At 50.7% G+C, this 27,177-nt stretch overlaps 1 protein-coding gene across 3 annotated transcripts; it reads right to left on the bottom strand.

Moving 5' to 3' along the window:
- Positions 1 to 2,320: 2,320 nt before the first annotated feature.
- Positions 2,321 to 26,940, bottom strand: Hoxb9 (homeobox B9). Of its 3 annotated transcripts, XR_016538438.1 has the most exons (4): positions 26,877 to 26,940; positions 13,402 to 13,566; positions 12,893 to 13,035; positions 2,588 to 2,671 (listed from the first exon to the last, which is right to left on the bottom strand). XR_016538438.1 is itself a non-coding variant. In XM_090351673.1 (2 exons), the coding sequence occupies exons 1-2, from the start codon at positions 5,773 to 5,775 to the stop codon at positions 2,436 to 2,438; spliced, it is 753 nt and encodes a 250-aa protein (XP_090207799.1). In that variant the 5' UTR covers positions 5,776 to 5,874; the 3' UTR covers positions 2,321 to 2,435. The 3 variants fall into 3 exon arrangements, 1 of the variants encoding a protein (XP_090207799.1); XR_016538437.1 differs by lacking the exon at positions 2,588 to 2,671 and having other exon boundaries at positions 12,576 to 13,032; XM_090351673.1 differs by lacking the exons at positions 12,893 to 13,035; positions 13,402 to 13,566; positions 26,877 to 26,940 and adding an exon at positions 5,259 to 5,874 and having other exon boundaries at positions 2,321 to 2,671.
- Positions 26,941 to 27,177: the final 237 nt, after the last annotated feature.

Raw genomic sequence — 27,177 nt, 5'->3', positions numbered from 1 at the left:
GAAGAGAGAGAGAGAGAGAGAGAGAGAGAGGGGGGGGGGGGGGGAAGCGCCCTGGACACCAACTTGAGCTTTGGAGTCAGTTTGAGGAAGTATTATTTTTCCCCCTGCCTGGAAGCAGTACCGGCTTCAGAGTCAGGCTGCTGGCTAGCCTGAGGTTCCAGTCTCAGAGTCCTCAGAGGTTCCCGCATTTGAGCGGACCAAGCCTTTTCCCGGCCTAGCCACGGCTGCAGGGAATAGCAGAGCGCCGCTGCCTTCCTCCCTGGCAGGGCATCTTACAGTGAGTGGGTCACTCAGGTGACGTCCCCAGCGGCTGAGAGGAGGTGCACAGCAGGCCTCAAGTCAGGGAGGAGGGAGGTCCCAGAGCAACTTGTTTGCGAGGAACTCATTGCTCGGGGAAGAGCCAGTTCCTTCCCCAAGCCATTGCTATTTCCTTTCCTCCCTACCCAGTCTCTCAGATTGCCTCCTGAAAGGCTCGGAGTACAGAGCGAGCTTAGACTTTGGGGTCTGGATCCCAGCATCACCAGAGTTAGAGAGCTTGGCCGGGTCGAAGGAGAACCATTGTGGGCACTGCAAGCTTTCTTCTTTCTTTCTTTCTTAGCTTTCTTTCTTTCTTTCTTCCTTTCTTTCTTTTTCTTTTCTACACCATACTCTGAGTGTTTGGGATCTTTACTTCAAACCAGATAAAGAGACAACACAAAAACAAGATTCCAGACAGATTTATTTTCTAGAGTGATATATATTTTTTGTACTTTTTCTTTTTCTTCCAAACAAACATTCAGAGCTCTAGGCCCCCTCCCCCTCCCCAGCCCTACCCTCAACCCTCCCCTATAAGCAACAACTGAAAAACAGGCGAGACAATCCATCTCCAAAGAAATCACAAAACACAAGCACAATTTCACCACAGCCACTGACAAAGCAAAACCAAACCAAATCAAATTCTACAAGAATCCCCCCCCCCTTTTTCAGGTCAGGAGAAGCAGGAGAAAAGAGTCCACGGAATCGGAGGGGATCTAGAGGCCGGACTCGGGTAGAAAGGAAGCGTGTGCGCTTCCGCTCTGTGCGGAGATGCGGCTTCGTCTTTTTCCTTTGCAGCCGGGACTGCAAAAGGAAGATCCAGCAGGGAGGATACACACTCAGGCTGCTGCAGCGGGAGTAGAAGCCCCGGCTCAGGGGCTGTGGCCCCCTTTGGCACTGGGTTGGGGGTGTTCTGGAGGTGGGGGGGCTTCTCTGCGTGAGTCGGGAAGCTGAGGATGTGAAGAGAAACCGTCAGCTTTGCACCGCTGGGTCCTTGGCGAATCCCAGGCCCGGGTCAACAGTAGGCTCCAGAAAGGGAGCTGGGAAATCGATTCACAATAAATTCTCCATCTCACTCTCCTGACCTGGCTTCCTTGACGTCTACAAGTGGGGTTGACCTAGCAGGGGAGGAAAAATTTTTTTCTAAGGGAAGTTTGACTTGCTGGTGCAAGGTGGATCTGGCCTAACCGAGCATGGGTTTCCGAGCTGGAGGGGATGCTTAGGAGAATGCAGAGCCACTGGAGCACCAGAGAAGCTAAGGGTCTCATCCAGAGGGAGACACACAGATGAAGAGGAGGAAGGCATTATCAAGGCTTTATGGCCCATAGTTTGACCTTCGTTGAAAAGAGAGGAAAGTAACATGCAGAATTAAACATTTCCTGCAACAAAATCTATGTAAGGGGAGGGCTGTACCTAACACTCCCTCATAAAACCACTGGCTACCTTCTCTTGCTCTTTCTAGTCCACTGGCTTGGGGTGAGGAGGCTAGATTGGCCCAGCATACACGTTGGGGCCAGTCCATGGGGGGATGCTAATGGAGTGCTAAGAATTCAAGCTGCAACCCCTCATTCTGGAGTCCAATCCTAGACACGTCCCTGGTATCACAGTTAGAACTGGATCTTGCCTAATGACTTGAGGGGCTCCTCTGCTGGATTTGGGGTCCGTGTCTATTTTCTAGGGTGTGACTTCATTCCCCATGATTAGTGTGATCTTCAAGCTTCCTATGTGGGGCATCTGCTGAGCTGTGAGCAGGTGGGCTGCCCCTGCGTGGTTTCTGGAGGGGTGCAGAGAAGGTACAGGAACACTGGAAGTGAGGGACCTGGCTTCCCAGAAAAAAAAATATTTAAGGGAGAGGGAATACTAGAAGTTTTACTAGGGTCTCTGAAGAGCCCATCACCTTCCTAGGAACCAACTAACTACTTCTAGCGTCTAACACAACGAAACTTCCTCCTGACACCCAGAGAGAAGAGAGGGACAGCTATAGATAGGCAAAGGAGAAAAGAGGGCTCCAGGTGCCAATGGGGGGCTAAAGGGAGACGCCCTATCCCCATTCACTGGGAGACAGCCAGGCAACACAGGCTGGACAGCCACCACATAAATAAGAGTGAGGTGGGGAAGGGTTGAGAAGGGCGGGGTAAACTTTACTCTTTGCCCTGTTCCTTATTCATTTTCTTCATTTTCATCCGCCGGTTCTGAAACCAGATTTTGACTTGTCTCTCACTCAGATTGAGGAGTCTGGCCACTTCGTGCCTGCGGTCCCTGGTGAGGTACATATTGAACAGAAACTCCTTCTCTAGCTCCAGCGTCTGGTATTTGGTGTAGGGACAGCGCTTTTTCCGGGAAGAGCGGGCGTGCAGCCAGTTGGCAGAGGGGTTGGCTGAAAGAGAAGCAGGGACAGAATCAAAGAAAGGAAGGAATAAAGCACCCCAGACCAAGAGGATGCACCACTAGTCTCCACTACCCAGCTTGCACCTGGGCCTTCAAGATCCCAAGAGAGGACAGGAAGGCTGGGCCAGGAGTTTCTATAGACACCTCCAGATGACTGATTATTTAGGGGAGTTCTCTGTGTGCCTAGATTGCTTCTGAATTCTCAAAGCTTTGCCTGCCTTAACTTCTGTCTTTCTCCCCTTAGATGCAAATTGATCAGGACTCAGGTCAGAGTCTAGGATGGCAGAGGGACTAGGGGTTCCTGACCTGGATATTGCTCTAGCTCTAGGTCTGGGAGGAAGAAGTGTGTGTGTATGTGGGGGGGGGAGGATTGAATGAAACAAGAGGGCTTCCATTTCACCACAGCATGAGAGACAGACCCCCCCCCAAAGCTTTGTAGTTCAGTCTTAGCTTACTAAGCACTCCTCTCCAGGCCACAGAACAGCAGATGTGTGTATGTCTGTACATTCCACCCCCCTCCCCCGCCACCACCACACAAATAAGGATCCACATTTAGAGCTGCAAAGACCCAGCACACTCCAATTCACAAGCAATCCAATTGCAATCATTTATCAATTCCAGCCTATGGACAGGGGAGCGCCGGGGCTCACAGATAACTTATGGCTGCAATAGCCTTTCCTATTCTGTGGCTCAGCTTGCCTTTTGGTTAACACAAGTGCAGGGGAATTGAGGAGCAAAATTGCTCCAGTTCCGAGGTGGGGAAGCCAGAGAGGAGGTGAGGTAACCCCAGAAAGCCTTTCAACAATACACCCAGGGCAAAGAAATGTGTTAAGTGAATGCAAGAGAGCCCTTCCCCCACACACAAAAAAAGAGGGGACAGAAATATATACATATGTAGTTCCCCCCTTCCCCTCACTAGAACTCAGAATAAAGTTGCCAAATGAAGCTGTGCCAATTAAAAAATAACATAGACTTTCTATACCAGTTTTCTTCTTCCTCAATGAAATGCATTGGATATGCTTGGGGTTTTTGTTGTTGTTGTTTCTTTTTAAATTCAGTCCATCCTCCACTAAGTACCGTGTCTTACCAATTTGTATCACTATTTCCTTACTGTGATTGCCTGGAATGGGACCTGCAGCCACATTAAATATGGAAAGAAATATGATCCTAATCAAATGGCTGCCCTACAGTAATGGGCTTTCCATGTGGAGTTTTGGGGGGTCTAGGACGAGGGGTCTGTTTTGGGAGTGTGAAGAAGGGTTTGAGAAAAGCTGTCTTCCCCCAGTGCTGCCAACTCTCAGGATTCCACCTGGCAGGTTGGAGGTGATAGGGATCAAGGGCGCCCCGAGGGAATGAGGCAGGTCCTCACTCTCCAGTGGGCAAGGACGCCCCAGAACGCTCCCGGGACAGTCTGTTGGTGAGAAATCTGGCAGAACCGCCAAAGACTTAAAAATCTGATTCTCTAGTGCCCCATAGGAGTTTTTTATTTTTTTAAATGAGGACTAGACCTGCCAGCTTATGGGCTGCTTATTGTTTAGGGCTAAGAGCCCCCAACTGAATTGCCCCTATCAACCTTAAAACAGACTTGGGGTTCTTGCAAGAGTGCTGTTATTGGAGGAGCAGGGAGTGATAAGAAACTACCTACTAGGTGTAAAGTTTTCTGCCTCTCTGCAGCCCTCCCCCCCCCTCCCTGGGGTCCCTTGAACAAGTCCCTTCTCCACCTCGAGAGCGGACCCCGAAATTCGGAAGTAATTCGGAAGTGATTCCCGGACTCCCTACGAGGCAGACGGCGGGAGCTGGTGCTTCGGATCCCCGCGGAGAACAGCAGGAGTGGTGGGGGGGGGGGGGAAGTAAGCGGCGGCCGGCGGGGCGAGGACGCCGAGGAGGGGAGGGGGCCGCCGGAGGGAAGGCTCCCGGGGAGGGGCCGCGCATCCGGGGAGGGGGCGCAGTCACCGCGTCCGGGGCTCCCCCCACCCCACCCCGCCCCTCCCGGCGCCGGCTGAGGACCCCGCGCCTCTGCTGCGCGAGATCGGCTAGGAACAATCCTTCGCCAAGCTGTTGCATCGCAAATAAAATCCTAATGAGCCCCCTCCCCCTTCCCCTTGGCCGGCGTTGACGGGGTGCGCGTGGCGCGGGGAGCTCTGCCAGCCTCGCGGCCCCGGCCCCGGCTCGCGCGGCCTCTCCGGCCACCAGCCCGGGCTCCCTCCAGGTCCCCTCCCGGCGATCTCCGGTGTACGTCGCCGGTTGTTTTTTTTTTTTTTTCAGCTCCGGGATTCGAGGTCGGAGGCGGAGAAGGGAGGGCGAGCGGCGAGTCGGTCCCCGAGCCCCAGGTCCCTGCAGCAGTGGGCTGGCGTGGGGTGCGGGGGAGGAGCGGCGCTCAGCCAGCCGCCTCGGCGTCCCCCCTTCTGGGGCACCCAGATTTTTTTTTTTCCCTTTCCCTTTCCTCCACCCCCCCTTCTGGCGCTGGGGCCGCCGCCGCGCTTTCCCTGCACATTGTCCGCCGTTTATGGCCTTCGCCCTCCCCTCCCCCTCGGCCGGCCTTCGGCCCGGCTATTTCCTCACTTTTTATAACTTACTTTGATCCGGCCTCTCTTTGTCCTCGCTTCCTTCGCAAATTTTATTGTCCCCGTAGCCGGGTCTTTGATTAGACAGGACGGCCTCCCTGCCCGCCGAAGTTTCCAAACTGTACTCGGGCGCGCCCTGCTTGAGCTGCTCCCCAGGCGCGCCCAGCAGCGGCTCCGCCTTCACCGCCGCCTGGCCCTGCCCCGGGGCCGCGTCGGCGCGCGGCGCGGGCTCCAGCCAGGTGCGGAGGTACCTGCTGTCGGCCGGCGGCACGCCCTGGGGCTGGAGGTAGGGGTGGTAGACGGACGGCAGGCTCCCGGACGCGTGCGGGCTCAGCGGTGCCCACGACGCGCCGAACACCGGCGCTTTGGGCTGGAAGCTGCACGAGGGGAAGTCCAGGTGCTCGGCGTGGCCCGGCTGCCGCGGGCTCGCGTACTGGCCGGAAGGGAACTTGGCTGGAGGCGCGTCCTCACTCTCGTGACTTATGATCGAGTCGACATAATAGCTGCTAAGCGTCCCAGAAATGGACATTCTCAGACATTATCCGGACGCTCGCAAAGGGGGAAGGGGAAGCGCTCGCGCGGCCGCGGCGCCCGAGCCAGGGAGAGGTGGCACCCGGACCGGTGTGAAGGGCTTTCGGACGCGACCCCCCCACTCGCCCCCCACCCTCCCACCCCCACCCCCGGCTCAACTTCTCAGCCAACAAAGTACAGTGGAGCAGCCCGGCTCAGCGCTCCTTGCAAAATGATTGGTCAAAGTTTTGCCGACTGCCTGATAAAGCGTCAGCGCCGACATCAATCAATCGGGCGCGGGGGCTGCGCTCGCGCTGTCATCCGTCGGCCCCGCATTCCATATCGACGATGGATTGTTTTATGCTGATGCAATGTGCTATCACGTCAGGGCTCCGGCGGCCACGTAACCTCAGCCCGAGCTGCCCGCCGCCCCGGCCCCTCCCGCCTGGGCAGAGAGGAGGGCGGGGAGGGAGGAGGGGGGGACGGAGTGGGGGCGGAGGCGAGCTGCGGGCTGCCTCGGGAGGGACGCAGGCTGTGAGCCCTCTCCCATGGCGGGTGGTGGGAGAGGGAGGGGGGAGCAATCACAGAAGGGGGGAGGGAGGGACACAGGGCGAGTGAGAGAGAGAGAGAGAGAGAGAGAGAGAGAGAGAGAGAGAGAGAGAGAGAGAGAGAGAGAGAGAGAGAGAGAGAGAGAGAGAAGAGAGAGCGCACCCACCCATCCCCGGGAGCATCCAGAGGCCCAACAGGATAATTAAAGAGGAGGCAGTCCAGTCCCCCCCCAGCACCTCCACTCCACCCCGCCAGGCCCTCATTTCCTCTCCACTGTCCCCCTAGACAGAAGATGTTTATTAAGCAACAGCAATCCACAGGAGATGAAGTAACAGGATGGAGGGGAGAGAAGTTAGGGTTTAATAGGAAGCCACCCGCTCTGGAGGGGGCTGAGTGCAGTATGTGGCGGGTGGGGGGGGGGGAAGATTTACAGGACTGGGGATTTCCTCTGTCCTTCAGCGGCCTTGAGAGAAGAACGGGGAAGAAAATGGGGCGAATTCCCCCAACAGTACACACAGGCAGTGTCCGTGCTGGAATCAGAACCAGCTCGAGGTCAAAGGGGTTCAATCAAGCCCTGGAACCTAAACCCACAACTAACCAGTCTTCACAAGGAACAACTTCAGATTGCTTGGGTCTTTGTGAATGAGTGTGGGATCCGGCCTTTCCTCCTTTCCTTGAGAAACTACCCAGGCCCATGAGGGAAATAAATTGCACACCCAGGAGGGAATTAAATAAGAGAGAAGAGTAAGGAAATTCTGTTAGCAGAGCACAGTACTGGGAAAGTGGCCCAACCATCATGTAAAAGACTTCAGAGTTACCTTCCATTCCATCCAGAAAAGAAAGGTCAAGATTCCAATCATCTTGTCCAGCATTTCTCACCGGGAATCGCTGTTTTGGACAACTTTCAAATATCAGAAAAGGCCCAGCATGTATAGTGTAGCATCACAACTCCCCCCCTTCCTGGCTTCCCATCCCCGGCTGCCTCTCTCCCGTGGATCTCTTCACAGTTACTTCCCAATAGTCCGTTTGATTAGAATCTATGCTCTGTGTCCCAGCTCAGGGATCCCCCGGGGCCACGGGCTGGCTTCCTGGCTCTTCTCCCAGCCTTCGCCCTACAGTCTCTGCCTGGGTGCAGTCGCCTCTCCAGCTGCGGGGCTCCCGGAGGCAAGGCCCCTGGACAGATCAGAATCCCTCCGGCGGACTTTAGGGGCAGATTTCTTGGCAAATCTCTGCCACTTGGGCCACTAGAGACAGGCTTCTCCTAGAGCTATGGCCTTGCTTCCCCCCTCCACCAAGACCTTTTTTTTTTTTTTTTAAGTGGGGCCATTCTAATTTGGGGTGATTTTTTTTTTTTTTTTGGCCACTACTCCCTCTACCCTGCGGAAGGCTGGAGATTTCCTCGGCACACGCACAGACACCCTCTCGCCCATTTTCCTTTCCAAATGAAGCCATCTCCTGTCATTACATGTGACATACGAGGGGGAAGCGCCATATTTCTTCACATTATGGCGATTTCAAAATGATTTTTTAAAGATCAATGTTGGTGCCCAGCCGGCCCCCTCTTCCCCACTCCCGGCTCTCTGAGGGAGACAACCTTACAGATCCCAAACCAAAACAGCGTGAAGATCTGCTTTAATCCATAGAAACAAAATCCAATGCAAATTCTTCTAAGTAGCTGTTGGATGCTGGGGGGAAAGTCCTGTGAGCTCCCTGGAGTCACCAGGGAAAAATCTGGGCGCACAGTGAATGAATCTCAGTTAAAGCAAAGCACCTGTTCCCGATTTGCCAGGCGTGTGCTGCCGGCCTTACCTGTAATAAATACACTCTTCAAGCAAAAAAAATCTACCACTCCCCCACCATAAATAACAGCTTTATGAAGCATGGCGGGCTGAGTATATGATTTTCTGTAGTATATAAATTAGGGCCCTAAAGAACATGTGAACTGTGGACTGGGGCTTTTTTAAAGTTATGATTATTTATGGAAAAGTCACCTGCACTGGGCTGTTCACAAGATCCAAGCTGTGCAGAGCTGGGCTCTGATTTCCATCCTGCTAGTTCTACTTCTCTGTCCTAGCTATCTCAGGAATCAAAAGGGTGGCTTCGTGTGTGGAAGAAGTTAAGAGAAAGAGAAATGTTTGGGTTCAAGACTTGTGTCCTGCCAGGGAGAGACATTCCAGCATCTCTCTGAGTTCTGATTTCGGTTCAGATTGCTAAGGGACTTAGGGAGTGGTCCCCAAACCTTCAAGTGGCTGTTGCTAGATGAAAGAGGGAATCCAGTCGCTTTTCTGGGACCAAAGCTTAGTCTTCGCTTTCAAAGAAGCTAGGAAGTGGAACAATTTAAAAATGATAAGTGTTGGTGGTGCTGCTCTTCCCTTTCTTCTTTAGGGAAGAGAATGAACTTGCCCCGGTCCCAGAAGACCGCATCCCACCTCACCTCCCTCCAGCTGGGAAGAGGAATACAACAGGCCAGGAAAGTCACCCCAAGAAGCTTTCTGGAAAGCATTGCTTCCCCAAATTTCAGTTCAACTTCACCTCAGACAAATGATCAAAAAATGGGACATCTGGAAGGGCACCCCTTCTTGGATACTCTGAGAACCTGTGGACTACCCCCTGCCCCTCCTGTTTCTTTCTTTTTTTTTTTTTTCTTTCCAAGCAATGCTACCCAACATGATAAAGCGGAGTAAACCAGATCGTGGCCCCTGGAAATCAACTGCTATACACTTCATACAGGAGTCACTTCAGTAGGGTCACTTGGTTCTGAGAGTAAACTGCTCTACACCCCACCCCCATCCTGAAGAGAAAGAAGGAAAAATCCCTGCCTTTCCTGCAGCCGCCTGTTAGTCCTTGCAGTGGAGCCTTGCCTGAACACTGCTAGGCTGGTGGCTGGTGACATGGGAAGAACAGGCAAGAAAAAAGCAGCAGCCCGTGGTCACACGGGGACCCAAGACAGCCGAGACAACAACAGCCAGGCTGAGACTTGAGCAGACGCTGAGAGGATGGTCTGAATTAGCTGGTGAGTTTGTGTACTTTGGGGATTGCCTTTTACCAATAAGAGAGAAAAATCAAGAGGTAGAGTAGGAAACGGAAGAAAAGCTGAAAGGAAAGCAATAAATGAGGAAAGGAAAAATAAGTTTCTTTTTAATTAATAGGCTAAGCTGAAATGAACAAATACTGAATATGACTGTGTGTTTATGTGGTATGTCTATTTCAAACCAGTATTTCTGTAAGGGAAACTTAGTAGGCAAAGGTGCTGGGTTCTGTACTGTACACAGAGTATGTAGAAAACAAGTCGGCCAAGTATGACACTTAGATCTGCCTGGGTGTATAGAAGATCTAATTGTGTATCTATAGATACATATAGAACCTCTGAATGGTATGGTTTAATGATTCTGTCCTTACAAAAAGATCTATCACCTAAAAGCTTTTGTGCACATTTTTCTGACTACTAACCCATCTATGACAGAGGGAAAAACTTGAGTATCTGAGTACCTAAATTGTAGCTATAAAAAATTAGCTGATTGGAAAACCTCATTTGAAAATCTGTCCCTGAAATTGATAGTCAAGCAAAATATACATCATACCCAAACAAATGAATGTGATTTAAAGCTAGATTCTATTATAACTTCCTGTAAGAACATTTCTCTGAAGGTGAAGGAAAGGCTTCAAACTGACCCAGGAGATATCATAAAATTTGGTGACTTTTTCTGTCTAACCATGATGCATCTTTGACAGTATCTTGTTCCAAACCTACAGAGACCGATCGTGTGCATTGTGTGATGCTTATTTCATGCTAGAGGACACTTGAGATGTGTGTGGAGGAGGGGGTTGTAAGTGACTTGTACACACTTATCCTGCACAAGTGGTGGACACACATGAGCTGTGTGAAAGTTCTCAAGAAACTGTGGAAGTCATTTAAAAAGTGCCTTTGTGTAAATAAATTGGCAAAGTCCTATGTCGCATCCCCCACCCTTCACTGGGGATATATATATACACATACATATATATTGATGCCAGAATTAGAATCTCCAATTCTGGGGAAAGCATGAGGTGTGCGGATCCTTATTCTATCTGAGGAGAAAGCAAGAGCCCAGAACCCTCACCCTTGATCCCCAATGACATCTAATAAGATCTAATTGTGTATCAATAACTGGTATCATATCGAATGTACACACTTGAGTTCAAACCTGGATCCTTTCACAGTCCTAAATGTGAATCTTAGTTGCAATGTAACGAAATCTTCGGCCAACCTCCCTCCTGGAATGTCAGAGGTGAAAGAAAGGACTGGGAGGTCAGCAGCCCCATCCAACCTCAGGACTCTTCTTACCAGTTCTCAGCCACCACAGATATCCAAGGCAAGGAGGTGTTTGACTCCAGGGGAGGGGGCATCCAGGAGGCCAAACGGGGCGGGTGGCGGGCGGAGCGGAAAGTAGGCGAGCAGGTAGGAGGTTATTACAGAATTGCTTCCATAAAACCTGTGGCTGTTGTAAAACTCTCTGCTTTCCAAAGACTTTATTTCCTCCTTTCTTTCTAACACCCCCTTTTTTCTTTTTACAGCGCTTTTCCTGGGAGGGGGTGCCCAAGGGACGCAAGGGATGAACTGAGAGAGTTTGTGGGCGCCAGCCTGGGAAGAAGCAAGGTAAGACTGAAGGCTGTCTTCAGCCCAGACCCCAGGAGGAGAAATTGTCAAGGAACAGCCTTAGTGACCTTAGTGGTGGTGAAGATTGAATTTTCCATGTACCAGGGGGTGGGTATCCCCAGTGTTCCCTCTGCCTTAGCAGAGGCCCCTTGTTCAAAGACCGCCTTGGCTCTTCAAGTCAGCTTGGCGCCTGGAGCCCCATCCGGTTAGGCATGCTTTCCCTGGCCCCTTTGCACATTTCCTCTGCCTCAAGCAGACGGAAAGTTTGGGAACAAAAGTTAGCTTATGCTTTGGCAAACCTCCCCCCACCCCAACGCCTTCCACCAGCATTTCTAGTTATTTCTTTCCTGGGCACAGAGCCAGCAGCAGCCTTGAGAAGGCTGGGGTCAGAGAGGGTAACAGTCTCACCCAGCCCCAGCCCCTTCCTTGAGCCAGTGCCACACGGTCTCTCTATCAGACTCTACTGAATTGCATCTAAGTTTGGCTCTCATGGTAAGTCAGGATCCTGTCCCAGTGGAACCAGTGAGAAGCCCTTGGTCATTCCACAAGGAAAGAGCCAACTGGAGTTTAGAAAATGAAGGACTTTTTTTTTTGCCTTTTCTGTTCTTTATGCTGATACATATGGGGGCCTGAACTCAGGGCCTGGATGCTGTTCCTTAGCTTTTCCACTCAAGGTTAGTACTATACCCCTTGAGCCACAGTTCCACCTCTAGCTTTTTTTTTAATGGTTAATTGGAGATAAGAATCTTATAAACTTTCCTATCTAGGATGGCTTTGAACCAATAGTTTATCCTTAAGACTTCTCAGCCTCCTGACTAGCTAGGATTAGAGGCATGAGCTACCCAGTGCCTATCTCAGGAAGAACTTTTCTGACCTATATCTGGAGATCCTGCTCATTAAGGAGTCCTAGAAATGGACCATAAGGTCTATAGGCTGGGTCTGCACAGGCTCCTGATGCCTCTCTTCATAAATGGATCAAATGGTGTCTTCTAGAGGACATGAAACTTCTTACTGAGCTAGAGCTAATCACCCAAAGATGACCTAAACCTCAAGAACTCGCTGTGTCTCTGTTGAAATTAATCCTTTGTGCAGCTGGGTGGGGGAGACCCTTCTCTGGATGATTATAAATGTGGAAAGCTCAAATTCCCGATTACTGTCTGTGGCTTTGCAGAACAATTTAATGGCTTGCCAGTCTGAAGGTACCTTTGAAGGATTGAAATCTTAATCTACCCTCTTCCTTGTAAGCACTCATTTAAAAAAAAAATTAGAAGTGGGAAGACACCTCCATAACTCCCTAAATTTCTTCTCTGGGGACATTCTTGATGCTTCTGGATAAGGGACTTCAAGCCTCTTAGCTATTTTTCGAAGGTGACACCACCAGTTTTGCAGTGCCCCTCTCCCTCAGCTAAGCCAGGAGCAGTAACTGCCGTGAACCGGGTGGTTTGATGTTGTTGTATTCAGAAACCCAGGCCCAACAACAAGAAACTACCTAATTCACTCAGCAGTCCCAGTTCAAGCTCCAGGTCAAGGGCTTACTGGGGCAGACTTTAAGGCCTGCCCTGTGAGACCAAAAACCAAACGAAAACAAAACAAAAAAAACCCCATCGAGGCCTATTAAGTTATTTTGGTTCACTTTTAACTTATTTTCTTCCTTCTCTTCCCAGAAGAGCCCAGTTGCTAGTAAATAATACATTTGGAAGAACCAGACCCAGGACTCCAGGCAGAAGCATCTTGGAGCTGGTCCTGGCAGCTCAGATTCCAGGAACATTTTGCTTCCTTGCAGGAACTTTACCAGAGGAGACCTTGAGCCTGGCTCTAGGCCTGGACACAGCCTCTTAAATATATACCTGTTTAATGTCTGCCACTCAGCCAGTCTCCACCACTGGAGCTCTCCACAGATGAAAAGGATTCTTAACTTCAAACTGTTACATGAAGGTACAGCTACACTCACCATCTGGCCAGTCCCTGCATCCCAGGGTCCCTCAGCTTTCCAGGACAGTTCTGAGAGGCCAGATCTTCAGGTCCTACACCCCACTTCCCCCAGCTTTGAGTCTGGGAGGGGAGGGAGACAGAAATGGATCCAAGACCCTGCTGCTGAGAAAGAAATTGACCCGGGGGGGGGGGGGGAGGGACGACAGACAGACAGACAGACAGAAAAGCAGAGCATCAGAAGGTATCCGAATGCTAGGAACCCCACACAGGCAAGTGCTTTGAACAGTCACCCTGTGGGTCCTGTGGGCCCCGGCTAGACAGTCACACACTGTGCAGCCACAGAGAAACCATGCCAACATGCTCAGGACCTGTGCTGGGACTCAGAGAACAAGTTTCGGTCTCTGCCTCCTCCCCTTTCCCCACTATTAATTTGCACCTCACTCCCCCCCCCCCCCCCCCCCCCCCCCCCGCTCCAAATGGCCACCTCTTCACAGGTGCACCATCCACAGCTGCGGGGCTGGAGCTTACCTGGATGGAGGTGGGTTCCTAAGAGCTGGTTCAGAACTCCTGATCTGGCCAGCCCTGTTCCCTGGGGAACTTGCGTCCCCGCGGCCCGCCACGTGTCCATCAGGGAAAACCGAGGTAACCGGAGGGAGTCTGCTCGGCCATCCGCAACTCCTGCAGGATATAAATCTTGGGGACCGGAAATACAATAAAACTTCACCATGTTGATGAACTTCAGACCGTTTACTTTAACATCCCCTCCTGTCCTGAAAAGAAAGACGGCCTGGGTCTGGTTAAAAAGAAGAGGAAACAAATTTTATGAGCCGAAGAAACACCCGCCTCAGCTTCTTCTTCCCTCCCCCCCCAACCCATACAGACTTTGTCTGCAGAGAGAACAGCAGCTGTCTCTGGCCCCTGGGCCTTTGCTTAGACAGCGACCTCGGCCACCAGGTTCTTCCCTGGAGGAACAGTGGTTGGAGTCTCGGGCCGTGGGTGCGCGACCGTCCTGCGCCCAGCCTAAACCGGGACCTCGCAGCCGCAGCGAGGGTTCAGGCTGCTTCTCCCAGCGATTCGCTAAGGCAAAAGCGGGGCTCCCAGGCGCTTGGTGCCAAAGCGGGGCTCACCCAATCACGCCCTGTAGCCTGCGGGGACTTTGCCTCTTTCTTTCCGCTGAATGCGGGTTTTGAGGTAGGTGTGTGTGTGTGTGTGTGTGATTCCTCTCCAGCGATCAGACCTTTGCCCTGCCCCTCCTGTTTATTGTGGGGTACTTTCCAGAAAAGGACAAGAGATAAGAAAACACTGGAGGCCTGAAGATTGCTGAGTGGGGCTGGGGCCTCCCCAGGGCTTCTCTGGGTGGTGTCTCATGTACCACCCCCTCTCCACATCCTTAAAAAGCTCCCAAATCAAACCAAGCAACCACTACTCAAACCTTCCCTTTCCTCTGTTCTTTTCTGAATTATGTGATATTTCCCACGATATTTTGCTACCTACTGGACACAGTGAACCAAACCTAAGAACCATCTGTCCTGGAGTTCCAGAGAACTGGAGAGCCAGATTATTAACTTCCTGCTCCCTCTCTGAGTTTGAAGGTACTGTTCTGGGGAGGAGGGAAGAGAAGAGATTCAGCTCCATTCCAGTTATTCTATCAAAGCTCACATCTCCTAATTTTAGCTACTGAGGAGGCTGAGATCTAAGGGTGGAGGTTCAAAGCCAGTCCAGGCAGAAAAGCCTGTATGGTTCTGATCTCCAGTTAACTACCAAGAAAAAAAAAAGCCAGAAGTGGAGCTGTGGCTCAAGTGGTAGAGCACCAGCCTTAAACAAAAATGTTAAGGGGCAGTGCCCTGACTCAGAGTTCAAGCCTCAGCATTGGCACAAGAACAAAACAAAGAAAAAGCCATGCACTAGATGTGGGCCTGCGACACAACGAAGGACTGTGATTAGCTCAGTCACGGGGTGGTGGCCCAGATGCAGGCCCAAAAGGGGAACCCTGTCTCACAGACACAGGTGCAACTCCAACCCAGCCAACTCCATTCCTTCCCACAAGAAAGGCTGCCAAAGCTCCGCTGGGGCCCTTTCTTTCCTTAAGTAGATAAAACACCAAATGGCCTCACAAACACCAAGTTGTGTTCCACCGTTTTAAATTTTTCTGAAAGCTTTCCTCTGCTGCCTGTAGACAGCTCTGTCCAGCCCCCCCTAGTCAGACACAAGTGGTGATCTGCGGTGCTAACAGTGCCCTGAGAGGGAGAGGGTGAAGAAAATGGGAGGATGAAAGATGGTACAGAGGGGCTGGCAGTTGCTAGCCTGTTCAGAGCTACTGGTTTCTATTCTTGCAGGGCAGGTCCAGGGGCCCAGTCACAGGGGTAAGCGGGGATTCTGATCATCATCCTGTAGGTGGTTCTTCGCTCAGCCAGACTACAGACCAGTGCAATACGTTTGGACATGTGTCTTGAGGGGCTTTGTGGTTCCATCCCCAGAACTCAGGCTGCTGATCTCGGCACAAATGCTCAGGACGCTGGTAGACAGGACCAGTGCCAGCCGGGCTGCCTGACCACTGCTCAGACACTAGCTGAGCTCATGGCCCTTTACTGAATAACTCTGCCCCGCTCAAGGGTTTTCCAGATATATTTCCAAAAACATATCAATCTTGGTTATTCAGAAAAGTGATGACGGGGGGGGGTCATCTGTTTCCTATTGTCTTCTTTTTTCCCTTTGAATATAAAGCACAGACTTAGCATAAGTGGAGGACACTGGATTTCCATGTGCAAGAGGCCTTGTGAAAACACAAGGCCTCAGAACACAAGATATAGAAAGAAATCAAAATTGAGATCTTCATTTCTGTGACTCCACGGGCCTTTTCTCTTCCTAAGATTCATTGTAAGGTGGAGAGAAATAAGCAGTTCTAGAAGCAAAGTTCTTCAACCAAACTGGAATTTGGTTTGTTTTTGCTTTTCTGGCTGGGGCCCTGGGGGAAGTAGCTGAGTTGTTACTGGCTAGTGAGGCGGTTACCGACCAATAGGCGGCGCCCTAGCGCGCTGAGTCCCAGCGGTACAAAAATCCTGCGTCCTGCGCGGGGTGAAGGGACAGGTTACTGCAGACCACTGTGTTTGGCCGCCCGAGCCATCCATCGCCTTTGGCGCCCTCTGCCAAGCAAGAGAAATGAGATTAAACCCTGTGCTGCCGGGAAAGGGACCGCTAACCAAGACCCCACTCACCCCCAATCCCCAACCCTGGGAAGCAGGCCCCCCAGCCCCAACCTCCTTTGATCTCCTCTGCTGCCAGCTAGAGGCCATCTCTAACTCCCTCCCCTAACTTGCAAAAGAAGACTTTGAAGTCGAAGAAATGAAGCCTTTAGCCAGAGAGCAGCTATTAAAAGTGAGGACCATGACATGAGAAAGGGTATCAATGTGTGAAGTAATGTACCTTCTATCTGGTGAATGTAATGTAACCCTTCTATTAATTACAATAAAAATATATGAAAAAAAGTGAGGAAGCAGGACTAGAGGCTGATGCGTCTTCTATTCCAAATCAGATGTTCTCACTCCAAATTGCTACAACTGCTTTTTTTTTTTTTGCAGTCCTATGGCTTGAACTTAGTATATCAGTGCTGTCCTTAAGTCTAGAATTGCAGGCATGAGCCATTGACACCTGGCTTCAAAAGGATTTCTCATAAGCAAAATTCATTTCCAGACAGACAACTTTTAAAGCTGTCTGTCTTTTTTGGAAGTCTGGGGCTTTTTGAGTTTCAGATTTAGAGCAGCAGGTACACAGACAATGGAGAATACAGAGCCCCAGCATAAAGCCATAAAGCTAGACCCTATCTAGAGAAATAACACAAAAGGGGCTGAAGGCGTGTCTCAAGTGATAGAGACACTGGTGAGGCCCTGAGTTCAATCCCTAGTGCCATAAAAAAAGAAAAAATAGAAAGAAGCAATGAAGGAAGAGAGGGGCAGAGAGAGAGAGAGAGAGAGAGAGAAGGCAAATCCAGTTCCCACTTCCAGAAAATTGTCAGTCTATAATCTTCTGAGCTGTGTAGTCTTGGCCTCATGACTTAGTCTCTGAAAGGCCAGGAGGAAATGACATATTGGACAGAGTTGCTGTGAAGTTATGTCCCTGATGGATACAAAACTGATTCACAAACCTCAAACCAGGGGCAGTGGCCCAGTCCCTGCCTTTCCTGATGAGATTGAGGCTTCCCTCCTGGTCTTAGTTGGGGAAGAGGGAGAGAGGCTTTGCCAGGTCTTCCTGGTTCATGTCTGTAATGCTAGTTACTGAGGAGATTTGAGAGTACAGGAGATACTTATGTCCAATTAACCAGCAAAAAGCCAGAAGGGGAGATGCAGCTCAAGTGGTGAGCACAAGCCTTAAATGGAAATCCCAAATAATAGAACAAAGCCAACGATTCAAACCCCAACATCTGTACAAAAAGAGAAGGGCTTTAGTGGGGACCCTACTCCCTCTTAGTGTGATTTGAGATTGCCCAGGGCGTAGCCCTCTATGGAAGTTGTTCCGTGGACAGAGGGTCAGAGATTCCCCACAGGGATGGGAGGGGCCTGAAGTCGTGAGGGCTGGGGGGGGGAGTGGGGGCAGGTAACAAAGGGCAGCCTGGGGCAGACTGGCTCTGTGTCTGCCGGGGTCTTTGGTCCCAGGAGACACACATTTCCCAGCCGGGCATCAGCTCTCACCATGCCTAATTACCCAATGCACATCTGGAGCAGCTGCGCCCCACCCGGCCTCAGGCACATTATTTTGCTCCAAACCCTATTTTCATTCCCAAGGCTGAGTCATAAAAGACTCCGGAGGCAGAATTGAGTCAGGTCTGTGTGTGTGTGTGTGTGTTCCTGTGTGAGTGTGAGGGGCCCACTCCTCTTGCTTAGCGTCTATGAGGTTCACTGTGATTGCCCAATGTATCCGGCAAAGTTGGGGGGGGGGCAAATGAGGGGAACATCAGGCGAATTCAACTGCAAACATACTGTCAGCCTCATTATCTGCCCATTTCAAGGGAAAAGCATTTGGGTCTCCGAATTAGCCAGATAATTGCCTTGCTTCTTTGTTCACTTTAGGGCAGGGAAAACTCTCTGCCTTCTCTTCAAACATTCTATATTTCAAAACTTTTAAGATATTTTCACTTTCCATTTTATTTCTATTTTATTATATCCTTTAGCATTCGGAACTGTCAGTATCATATCAATTTTATTGAACACACACACAATATATGTGCCTCAAATAACAGCGTCTACATAGTGCAAAAGCAAGATGTTTTAATTCCTAAGGATTAATATAGTAGTGCTTTAGGACTTAGCAAAAAAATAACCCACTGATAACTATTAGTAACAAGAAAGAGGAGAGGGATGAAGAGGAGGTGAGGAAGAAGAGAGGGAGTGGGAGGGAGAGGGGAGGGAGGAAGTCGGCTTTGTTCTCAGACAGCCAGTCTAGGTTGGAGGGTGTTAGCCTCAGCCTGTGTGTGTGTAATGTATTCCTTTGACTTAGAGCAATGTCCATAAAAGTGAGGCCCCTTGAACCCCTTGGCCTGTAACTACCTCTTCAATAATGAACAGAGAATTGGGGTAATTATCTGGCTCATTTCAGGTTCAAACTCCCTTCAGTCGAGATCTCTTGGGGGAAAGGTCTAAGGAGTGGTGGCATATATTCATTTGACTTCTTGGTGGGCTATTTCACTTTCCTAGAGTGAGAAAATTCCTGCCTTAGAAAATGCATACAAGGTGGGGGCCAGTGGTTCACACCTGCAATCCCAGCTACTTAAGAGTCTGAGATCTGAGGATCTTTGTTTGAAGCCAACCTGGGCAGGAAAATACTGTGAGACTCATGTCCAGTTAACTACAAAAGGAGCCAGAAGTGGAGCTGTGGCTTATATGGTAGAGCACTAAACTTTAGCAAAAATAGAGCTCTAGTTCAAGCCCTAGTACACACGTATACACACACACACACACACACACACACGATAGGAAAAAAAGAAGAAGAAGAAGAAATAGGGGGCAGAAAACTAGAATGAAACAGAGCCTAAGAGAAATGCTTGAGAAAAACTAGAACTAGATCCTGTCCATTTCCTGGAGCTGTCCACACAACAGCAAAGTCTTCAGACAAGTCACACACCATTGCCTGATGGGAACTTATACTCCTTACTCAACAAACATTCGCAGTATGGAGTCCTGGGCTGAGCTCTGGGATTCCAGTGGAAGCCACACCCTGCCAGGTGGCAGTTCTAACTTGGTAACTAGTATGAGGTCTTGGCTCCCAGAAACAAGTCCAGGGACACTGGAAGGGGGACAAACCCGCTGGGCTAGAACTTCTGGCCAATGGCAGCATTTCCTTTTCAGGGCCAAAGTCTGGGTACAAAGGCAAAGGGGAGGGGGGAAAGGGGACACTTCCACTTCCATTGTCTGTCAGAAAGAGGCCAACTCCACAGTGGAGACAATCTTGTAGGGGGAGGGGTGGGGTGCAGGAGAGCAAGGAGGGGCAGAAAGATGACTGGAGGCTCCGACCCTCAGTAGGTAGTCCCCTGGAACACCAATTAGCTTTCTTTAATTAGCAAAGTAGTGAGCAAATGGGCATATATTTCTTCTGCTCTGATTAAAAGGATTTAGGTCAAGTTTTCGCAGCCAGGATTATTCAATTTAAGCTGTCCCAAGCAGAAAATTGTTCATTTTTTCCCTTTTTATTTTCAGGCAGGGGTTTGAATACTATTAACCAACCATTGACTTCTAGTGACAGAACAGAAGTGCTGGGTTGGTGTTTGTGCTAGCTCAGAGAGGGGCAAACAGAGCCTTATTTGCTTCAAGTCACATTTCTTAGAAATGTGTAAATAATGGAGAACAGCCAGGAGGGCTTGGGTTGATAGTTATGTGGGGGTGGGGGTGAAGGTTCAATAAACTAATTTCCAGATCCCTAGTTTATTTGAACATAACATAGTCCTAGGGGAAGGAAGTTGGAGCTCAGCTAGCACTGGTGGCTCATGCTGGAATGCTACCTACTCTGGAGACTAAGATCTGAGGATCCTGGTTCAAAGCTAGCCCCACAGGAAAGTCTGTGTGAGATTCATCTCCAGTTAATCACCAAAAAGCTGAAAGTGCAGCTGTGGCTCAAGTGATAGAGTGCCAACCTTTAAAAAAATAACAAAAACTAAGGGAGAGTATCCAGGTCCTGAATTCAAGCTTCAACACCTGCACAGAAAGGAAACAAAGGAGGAAGGGAGGGAAGGAGAGAGAGAAAGAGATAGAGAGGAACAAAGGAAGGAAATAACGTAACTCACAAACATCAGGCTAAGAAAAGCTAGCAATTCTCCCAGAACTATCAGTGGCTGCCTGTTCTTGTGTTCTTATAAAACAAGATTATAAAAATGTTTCAGAACATAGTCTTTCTCTTTTAGTATGGTGTTGAGTATTCCCACAACCTCTAATCGCCGGTAATAGTCTCTGAGGAAACAGTGGGTGTATCAATAAAGAACACACAACAACATTCTGTTTCTCTGTTTTCTGAGCTTAAGAAATTAGCTAGGGGGTTGTCTCAGATTGCTAGGCCCTGCAGGAAATAGTGGGGAGAAGAAATTTGTGTGTATTTGTGTGTGTGTATGTGTATGTGTGTGTGTGTGTGTGTGTGTGTGTGTGTGTGTGTGTGTTCCTAGGGCTTGAACTCAGGGCCTGAATACTATCCCTGAGCTCTTGTTGCTCAAGGCTAGTGCTCTACCATTTGGGCCACAGTTCTACTTCCAGCTTTTTGGTGGCTACTGGAAAATGAGTCTCATAGACTTTCCTGTTAGGACTGGCTTTGCATTGTGGTCCTCAGATCTCAGCCTCCTGAGTAGCTAAGATTGCAGGTGTGAGTGACTGGCACCTAGCTGCCTGCATGTAGTGAAAGGTGTAGAGTAATCTGGCAAACAGACATACCAACCAAAGGAGGTGGAAGGAGAAATCAAGACCTACCTAAACTAACCATATTTATTCTCCACATGTTGCGGATATTGGATACTTTGATTGACCCAAATCAAACGAGGAACTGTGGAATTTGGTGTGTATGGCATAGATCTGCCCCACCCACCATCACCTTTTATCAAATATTAAAACTCAAGTGGGTGATTCCCACAATGTGAAGAACCTTTAATCTATCAATCACATTCAAGCAACCAAACTGTGAATCAGAGAAGGAAGTGAAGGCTCACAGAGTATCTGTGTGAAAAAGTATGAGGACAATCACGAGCACACTTCAAGATCAAATAGGTGTGGCAACTTGGCTTTCCCTGGAACACCTCTGGAACCTGCTTCCCAGGTGTTGAGACCTGCAGCACAGAGGGGAGAAAGTCCAGGACAGAGAACTTCCCACGGACAGCACATTCATTACTGAGGAGCAGGTCTGATACAAAGGATAAGGAGAAAGACTGGGGCATTGATCACGTAATAGCAAGTTTGCCTGGCCAGTGCAAGATATCAAGCTCAAATCCCAGTACTGCTTAATAAACTTTCTCCACCCAGGAAGGTTTAGTCATTCTCCTGCCATTTGCTGGTCTTGTTCTGATCAGGTTTACTCTGAAAGTTTCAGGAATTTTACCCTACTCAAAAATGCCCTTTTGAAGAGGGGGAAGTATAATTCTCCATTCCCCACAGACAAGCCTAGGAAAGAGCTGCTTCTGAGAGCTTAGATGGGAGCTTAGAACTTTCGAGCTCCACTGGCCCCCAGATGAGCTGGGGAAAGGATGCCAGAGACAACTGGATGTGAGGACTGGATGTGACTCACTGGATGTGAGTAGCAGGTACAACGAAATTGGGCCCTCCATCACCCTTGGAGATGCGGGGTGACCAAGAATGAAAACTAGCTGGGCAGGAAGAGAGATGGGGAAGGATAAGCCGGTGGACTGACTCAAACCCGGATGCTGAGAAGGACCCCGAGAGGGGGCGGCAGACACTTGGCGGTTCCTAATTTTCCTCATTGCTTCTTAATCTCCTTAGCGCACCCTTTTACAAAAACATATTCTCTAATTGATTGGCGGGCCCCGGGGGTGGGGGTGGAAGGGCCCCGCTTGGCCAGCGACCTTGAGGGTTTCCAGTAGATCGCGGTTCCTGGAGGGAGCAGGTCAGCCAGAGCGGGTCGGGTGTAGACGGCCTGGAGGGAGCCAGTCAACGGTTCCTTAGGGGCAGCCAGGATTCGGCAGACTGAACCCACTCCCTGTCGGTGCACAGAATCTAGAAGATAGTCGCTGGTCGCTGGATAGAAGAGGAGTGGGAGCCCAGCGAGGCGTCTGGCCCCTGGCTCTGCTCGGAGAGCTGGAGGTCACAGCCGTAGCTGGTGTCTGGACCACCCCTCCCCGCGCCCCCGCAATCTTGCCAACCCGGGTGGCGGAGCTTGTGGGTGTGCAGGCCCTAGGCGTTGTGGTGGCATCCCAGGGCGCCCCTGTGTAGCTGCGACCGCCTTTAGCCAGCCAGATCCAAATTCCTGGGACCCCTCGGCAAGTCCGGAGCCCAGGTGCTGGGACTCGGGTCTAGGTGCCCTCAGGCTTCCAGATGCCACCCCGCGGGGTCGGCCTGGAGCGTCCGGCGACGCGCCAAATCCCACAGCGCCCAAATCTGTCTCCCTACTCGGCTGCGCGAACCCTCAGTCCAGGAAGGCACTGGGGGAGCTGGGCTGCTATTGCACCTCCGTCCCAAAGAGAAGATGCGGCGCTCCAGCCAGGCATTTTGGTGCCCTGCTTGTCAGGGTGCCATCAAGGCCTGTACAAGGAATCTACACCCAGAGGGTGCAATCCAACCCGCAGAAGAGGGACTTTTCCACCTCCTCAAGACCTCGTTCACGGCAGTGATCCTCAAGGATCGACAACCGCAAGAATGGAACCTCTCAGCGCCCAGGAAGAAGGTTATGGAGGCTCACATTCTCTCTGGTTGGAGCCCCAAACTGAGGAGTAAACGGACCAAAGAGGTAGGTGGGTGACAGAGTACAAATTTGAAGTCTGCCTTCTTTTACTGTGTGTTTTGTTGTTATTGTTGTTTTAAACATGGGTAACTGGCTTTGATTTCTATTCCACAAGAGTTTCCAGCATCTGACCAGCATTGCAGGAGCTGTCCTGAGAGACAGTTCAAAGGCTAATTTTCTCTCCGGGGAGGGGCATAGGGGGGAGAGGCTTGGGACCCTAGTACATTATTTGTATGGTCTCTATTATTACTTAACATCCAGGTTGTTTCAGCCTGAGGCCCGGCCCTCCACTATAGCAGAGATTGAGACGTGAACAGTTGTCAGAAGGCCAGGACTGAAGTCACTCACGGGAGTGGGGGGTGGGGAAGGAGGCCAGGTCACAGACAGAAGCGTTTGCTTTGGCCTTAATTATCTCAGCGAAGTAAAGGCACTCCTTCCTACAATTGTGACCAGTAAAAAGGTGTGGAGAGGTAAGAATGGAAAATGGGCTGAGATGGCACTTGGTACCTTTCCTAGAAATAAAAGTATTTGAGTTCCAGGCTCAACTTTTAAGCCCTGAGTGCTTTTTTACTCTTTGATTTATGGGCAGGGGCGCCAGAGAACCCAGCACCACCTGGGTGTTTTAAAAGGTGAAGGCTGACCTAATTACATGGAGATTTTACTTAGCTAAAAGTAGGAAAAAAAATGGTCACAAATCACATCAGTTCTTGGATCTGACACAAATTAATCAGTCCAAAGAGGAGATCCGAACTTCAGGTTCAAGAATTCAGAAGCTCTCTGAGATTGCGGAATTTAAAGAAATCTCTCTCTATGATAGGTTCTGTAAGAAAGCCTGAAACCCTGGAAGGGGAAAAAAGCAAACAGAGACATGGGAAAAGTGGGGAGCTGTGCCAGCCCTGTAGTTTAGCTCCCTAAACACGGAGTTCAGAACCCTCAAACTCTGAAATTCAAGCTGCCCCCATCGGTGTGGCCAAATTAACCAGAAAAGCTGCAAGGCAGAAGCATTCATTTTTTTCCAACTGCTTTCAGGATAAATCTGTGTTTAAGCAGATTACAAATTGTGGATATTTTCAGGGATTGATTCCTTCACCCTGCTTATTCCACATGTGTGTGTGCAGGCACATGTGTGCCTGCACAAGCCTGCACACACATGACTGTACTGGGTAAACTCTTGGCCTGGGTACTGTCCCTTAGATTCTTAATTCACATCTTGAGCCACATCTCTATTTCCAACTTTTTTGCTGGTTAATTGGAGATAAAGAGTCTCCCTGACTTTCTTAGGCTGGCTTCAAACTATGATTCTTATCACTGAGACTCCTGCTTAGCTACGATTAAAGGCATAAGCTACCAAGCACCTAAGGCACCCAGTGGCTCTTTCAACTAATATTTTTTGGTTCAGAGTCAATTCTACAGCATTTGGAGCTGCTAGGCAGGGTAGGGACCTGAGTCTCCAGTCCCTGATTTCAACTCTACCAAGTGAAGAGTGTGAGGATCTTCTGCAAGATTCATTCAGCATCAAGCCTGGCTAAAACTACTCCTTCTCTTCCTGACTCCTTTGTGAGCCTGGCTCTCCTGGCCAAACTACAGACCACCTCTGTATCTGATCACAACAGAAATGGGTGTTTGCTTGGTTTTTTTCTCTGATTTTTGAAAATAGCAGCAACTTCTAAATTCTTAGTTCCTCTCTCTTTTCGTTTTCTTTTGTGCCAGTATTGGGGTTTGAACTCAGGGCCTGAGCACTGTCCCTTATCTTTTATTTTTATTTTTTTTTCAAGTCCAGACTTCTCCCACTTGAGCCACAGTTCCACTTGTGGCTTTTTGGTGGTTAATTGGAGATGAGTCCCATGGACTTTCCAGCTTGGGAAACTTTTCTATTTGAGAGAAAATCTGAGGTGTTAGGAGAAGAAATGTGGGAGAGAAAATGAGGAAGAGCATTTCAATAGGTTAAAATTATCTAACTTTTTCTAGCCCAATAGCATCTGAAGCTTTAAGTTTGTTTTAAACTAATTCAGAAGGGTAGAAGTTGGAATCAGGCTGAATTGGAAACTAAGTTTGTTCCCAGCACAACAGGCACTGCCTGGTGGTATGGTCAGTGTCTTGGACATGGTATGATGGTGAAATGATAGTAGAGGGGCCAGGAGTTTGGCCTGGTGGTAGAGTGCTTGCCTAGCATGCATGAAGACCAGGGTTCGATTCCTCGGTACCACACACATAGAAAAAAACCCAGAAATGGTGCTGAGGCTCAAGTGGTAGAGCTCTAGCTTTGAGAAAGTCCAAGGACAGTGCTCAGGCCCTGAGCTCAAGCCCAGGACTGGAAAAAAAAAATGATAGAGTACTAGAAAGGGTTGTCCTAGGTCTTTAGAATTACAATGTGGTAAAGTGAGACTTTGGGGTTTTTCTTCCTGTTTGGGTGCCAGGAAACTTCATTCCTGTAAGTCTGAGGGGCTGCATGGTCTCTCTGGATTAGGGAAAAGAGGGACTGAGCCCATCAAAATCACATTAGGAAAGCCCCGGTCTCTTTTCTCAAAGGGCCAGGCAAAAGGAGTTGAGAATCAGTAACTTTCCATCAGGAAAGACTCTTCTCTTCTGAACAAGCCTCTGTGCTACTGTTTGTTCTGGAAAGTGCGCCCTGGGCGGTAGGATGCCACGTGGGACGTGCGAGGTACTCCATGAACTGCCCTACTTTGGGAAAGGCGGTGGCACAGAAGGGAGCATACAAATCTCCCGCCTGCTGCTCCACTAATGAGCACCGCAGGCTTGGTAGCCCATCTCTTTTGCAGGTTTGTGTGAATCCTCCATCTTTCCACGTGTGTAGCAGGCAATGTCAGTCCCATCCACTGCCTTACCGAGTCCCGTGGCTTCCTAATTCTTCCCCAGCCCTTACTAAAGGAGAAACATCTTTATGTGTCCTTCTCTGCCTGTCTTGGCAAAAGAGAATACTTTTTGTATTGACCCATTAGCCAGTTCCTACCGAATTCAATCCTTCCCCTGCTTTCTGACCACTTGAACAAACAACAGGGCCCCCTGGAAAAATGCACACGTGCAGTGTTTTTTGTGAGTTTCAAGTAAGATGGCGGCGCCTGGTTATTCTTAAGAGTCAAATGCACACCGTCCGAGACAATCCCCCGCCCCCCAGTCCTAGTATAATCCACAATCGAGGGGGGAAATAAATCCGGATCACTTTACTATCCCCCCCCCCAGCAAAACAACAGACTCTCCAGTCATTCTTCTCCCAACCCTTCCAGGTGTCAGCTAGAGAGCAGATTCTGAACCTCAGGGTCTTAGAGACTTCCATCTGAACCCACAGCTTCGGATCATTTTTTTTAATTTTTAATTTTTATTGGGAAAGAATGGCCGTTTTCTCTTTCCACTCAGGCCGCACCTTCAGGCCGCCAGGACAGCGCGCCTTTGGCTCCCGGGCTATGAAAGCCCCAGGAGGGCAGGGTTTTGAGCGGGCAGAGGGGGGGCTTGAGGCTGGCGGGGCGCCCCGGGCTCTGGGGGACCCCCCGGGTCACTCACTCACCCCCCTACGCAGGGAGCGGGGGAGCCGGACGAGGGCGAGGCCGAGGCGGCTCTGCGCGCCTCCGGGCCGCGCCCGGGCACCCGGACCGGTCTGGAGCTCAAGGTTAAGCGGGCAGCTGGGCAGCCACAGCCAGTTCTTCAGGCTGCGGCCACGCGGCCGCCAGCCTGGAGGAGGCTTTCACGCCGACCGGACCCGCGTGATCGAGCCCCCACCCCCCCAGACGCGAGGAAGCGCGGGGGGGCGCCTCACCTACCTCTCGGGGCCGCGCCGTCCTCCGCGTCGTCCCGGGCGGCGGGAACCCGGGGTGTCTGGGGCCGAGGTGACGGTCGCCCAGGGCGAGGGGCGAGGCGGGGCCCGGGGCCGCCGTCCCCGTCCCCGCCCCCGTGAGGCCTTCGGGGAACCAGTCCAGGTCCGAGGCGGTGGCGCCGACGGCGTCCTCCCCTCCCCCCGCCCCCCCCCCGCCCCAGCGCCGACGAGTGAGGGGCGCAACAGGGCCGGGGAGGCGGCGGCGGGTGGGGACCGGGGCCTCCTTCCTCGGGGTGCACCCTCCCGCCAGTCTCACCTGCCCCCGTCGAAGGGCGCCGTCGGGTCCCCGCGTGGCGTGGTGATTCCCAGGGGGTGGCCTGGATCGCTTCTGAAAGGCCAGAGCCTGGGGGGGGGGGCGGGAACAGCGCGGAGGTGGCCCGGAGGGAGGGAGGGAAGGAGGGAGAGAGGGAGGGAGGAGGGAGGGAGGGAGGGGGAAGGAGGGAGGGAGGGAGGAGGAAGGAGGGAGGGAGGGAGGGAGGGAAGGAAGGGAGGAAGGAAAGAAGGAAGGAAGGGAGGGAGGGAAGGAGAGGGTGTGTGTGTGTGTGTGTGTGAGAGAG

Source organism: Megascapheus bottae, chromosome 17 (genome assembly GCF_031878675.1).
Source record: "Megascapheus bottae isolate mThoBot1 chromosome 17, mThoBot2.hap1, whole genome shotgun sequence".
Lineage (NCBI taxonomy): Eukaryota > Metazoa > Chordata > Mammalia > Rodentia > Geomyidae > Megascapheus > Megascapheus bottae.
The sequence above is the reverse complement of the archived record's forward strand: the minus strand, read 5'-3'. Positions and strand labels throughout refer to the sequence as shown.

Bases quoted from the DNA above. Each gene is read 5' to 3' on its own strand.
- Hoxb9 (XM_090351673.1), bottom strand. From the start codon at position 5,775: ATGTCCATTTCTGGGACGCTTAGCAGCTATTATGTCGACTCGATCATA. The intron at 2,672-5,258 runs GTAAGTTATAAA...CTTCTCTTTCAG, and splicing joins CAAAGAGAGGCCGGATCAAA to CCAACCCCTCTGCCAACTGG.